This window comes from Diaphorina citri, unplaced genomic scaffold (assembly GCF_000475195.1).
Source record: "Diaphorina citri unplaced genomic scaffold, Diaci psyllid genome assembly version 1.1 scaffold4466, whole genome shotgun sequence".
Lineage (NCBI taxonomy): Eukaryota > Metazoa > Arthropoda > Insecta > Hemiptera > Psyllidae > Diaphorina > Diaphorina citri.
In genome coordinates, this window is record NW_007381865.1 from 7,856 (window position 1) to 10,622 (window position 2,767).

The following is a 2,767-nucleotide window of genomic DNA, read 5'->3' on the forward strand; positions in this document are numbered from 1 at the left end:
TATGAGGTTTTACCGAGTTTTTTTTTTTTTTTTTTTTTTTTTTTTTTAGTATTATTTTAAGAAGAAAAATATGTCAGCCCTATAGCGGAGTGATGGTTTGTGAGGACTTGAACTATAACTAGTCCAGATACCAACCATACCATTCTTAAAGCTACCATGGTCCAAATATTCAAACCTACCATCCTCAAAGGTGCAGTCGTTAGCAAGGTGGACTCTGAGGTTGGTGGTTCGTGTAGAAGTCAAGTCATAAAATTTAGCTTAGTACTCGTATACTTAGTGGGGAACGACATTTGCGACAAGCATTTATGCTTAACGCAATCAAAATGCTTCTACATTCCTCTAAATTGGACAAGCCTATAGCTATAGAGCAAGGTTAGGAAAAGACAACCAGATCCTCCAGACCACTCTAGCTGTGGAGTCGAGCCTTTAAAACAATAATAAAATATAGAACCTAACGTTTCATTTGGGGTCTAACTTTCCAACTCTTCTCGCCCATCTGATGAGGGGCAATTACTCTCTAAAAGCCAACGTTACAAGGGTGTGATATGTATTGACTATTGTGTGTGATACTGACCCCTCTAATATGAATTTTAACGCTGGAATATCACGTTTAAATATAAATTATTATATTAGACGCTACACGCTAATATACTGTAATGTGTAATGCATCACGTTTATAATATTGAACTCACAATCACACTCAAATAGTTTCCTGCATTATGCTTCCTCGAGGACCTATGCACAGGCATTTAATTTTTTGAACTTCTCATTTATATTTGGGTGTATGTATTTCTTTTGTATGTTGAGCATTTCTGTAAATTTTCATCAAAAGAGGACAATTCGTTGAAGAGTTATTGCGAAACAAACAGACAAACTAAAGCGAAATTCATGGAATTCAAACTTAAACCTCACTTCGTACGTTCAATGAGAACTTATATTAACCAAAGTTCATTTGATCAATTTGACGGTGGTGTGGATTTCATTAGTATAATAAAATTGTTTTCGTGGAAAGCAACGTGCAAATGTTATTAACACAGGTGACTGACTTTTTCTAATCTATTAAGTAGAAATGTCGAGCTGCAAACGTCAAGAAGTCTGTTGTTTATGATTACCAACATTAATGAAATATTACGTATTGCCCATTTTGTAAACTGACATCGAATCGGGCTGAAGATACAATTGTATTTTTGTCTTATATGTTATTTAGATGTTTTGATTTTTCCCCTTGTCAGGTTGCTTCTTATTTCATTTACTCAATTGCCTTATTTTGGTGTTTTATTTTCACCTAAAATGTTTTTATGTAGTAATAATATTGCCTAAATGAAAATTAATTAATGTGTGAGTGATTCTCTTTGGCTTCAAAATTTTCTCCAGGCGGTTGAGTGTTTGTCCGAATCACTAAATTTATTTAATAGAAATAAAAATTGCTTTTAAATCCGTATTTTAATTGAAATTTTAAATTGTTTTCTTTAAATCCAGGTAAAGGCGTGGTATTTTACCTTTAGTTATTTTACTAAGAACTAAGTTGTTATATTAAGGAATCAAATAATAACATTTTGTCAACTGTTTGTCTAGTCCCGACTTTTTGTCATAAATTGCTGGTTGGTCTTTGGACGGGTAGCTGTCATGCTTGAAAAATAAAAAAGCTAGTTGTTTCTCATATGCTTGAAAAATTCAACAACAATAGGTAATAAAATGGGTTCCTAATGTTTGTGTTTGTTCCAGGTCAATCCCTTCTATTCACAATGAGTCACAACGAATTCGCCCCCAAGTGTAAGCAGGACTAAATGCTAAAACCAGAACACCCCTTGTTTATATTATTGTCGAGGAAAGTCCATTGGAGGGACAAAGAGAATAAACCAAGAACAAAACCGTTGGGTTGTTTCCTATCTACACATTTGATTTCATCATCTCATGATCAATACAGTTTATATCATCAGAATGACAATTACTACACAATTCAATTCGGTAAGGCTGATTGCTTGTGATCAACTTTGTTTAAATATAATATCTGACGCTGTTTTGTATAAATAACTACATATGTGCACAACTGATGGCACAATAACCACCAAATCTTATACCAAAGGACCATAGTCTACACTGTACAATATCGTGTTATTGAACTCTAAGCATAACTACTCGGAAACCATACCCGAACTGTCTCCAAACATTCTCTAACAAACACTTTAACACTACATTGTAGACCAAGCTATTAATAATGATTTCATTTGATGTGAGGTCCGCATACACTCTCATACCATTGTATAACAGCAAGATAATGTATGTTTGTTTATTGCCAGATGATATACACCATAGTTATAACGATACAGTTGACTGCTTACCCCACCCTGTGTGTACAAGGACAACCGGACACCTCGGATCCCCCCGGTATATCCATATCTCCTCTATTGGACTCGAACCCAAGTACTTTGGATAAGAATTCAAGTAGCCAGTTGTTGAGTAATAATTCACAAGAAAATCTCGTCAATGCTAGTGTCTCATCTCTTCCACTCAACTCTAGTGCGGAATATCAGGGATCCCCTAAACTGTTATCTCCCTCCTATGGTAACATTTAGTTCATACTTGTAACTTGCAACTCAATAGAACTTAGAAAAGGGACCTGTACGGAGCTTCCAAAGACCCAGTCGACAATCGACCCAAACTTTGTTGAGCCTTTTTTGTGTTTGAATTTTTTTTTTTTTTTGCGAAATTAAGTCAAAGTCTAACCTGCGACCTAACTAACTTCCGTTACTTAGGGAATTACAGA

General features: G+C 34.9%; 1 protein-coding gene across 2 annotated transcripts in view; it reads left to right on the forward strand.

The window, feature by feature from the left end:
• Positions 1-2,591, forward strand: part of LOC103521063 — an 8,902-nt gene extending 6,311 nt beyond the window's left edge. Inside the window, exons 1-3 of one of the 2 annotated variants that reach the window (XM_008486167.3) lie at positions 1,328-1,479; positions 1,726-1,968; positions 2,301-2,591. In XM_008486167.3, the coding sequence (XP_008484389.1) occupies positions 1,915-1,968; positions 2,301-2,576 (330 nt within the window). In that variant the 5' untranslated portion in view covers positions 1,328-1,479; positions 1,726-1,914 and the 3' untranslated portion in view covers positions 2,577-2,591. Of the gene's footprint in view, positions 1-1,327; positions 1,480-1,725; positions 1,969-2,300 lie in introns of those variants that run through there. The other variant, XM_026831912.1, reaches the window with a different exon arrangement.
• Positions 2,592-2,767: the final 176 nt, after the last annotated feature.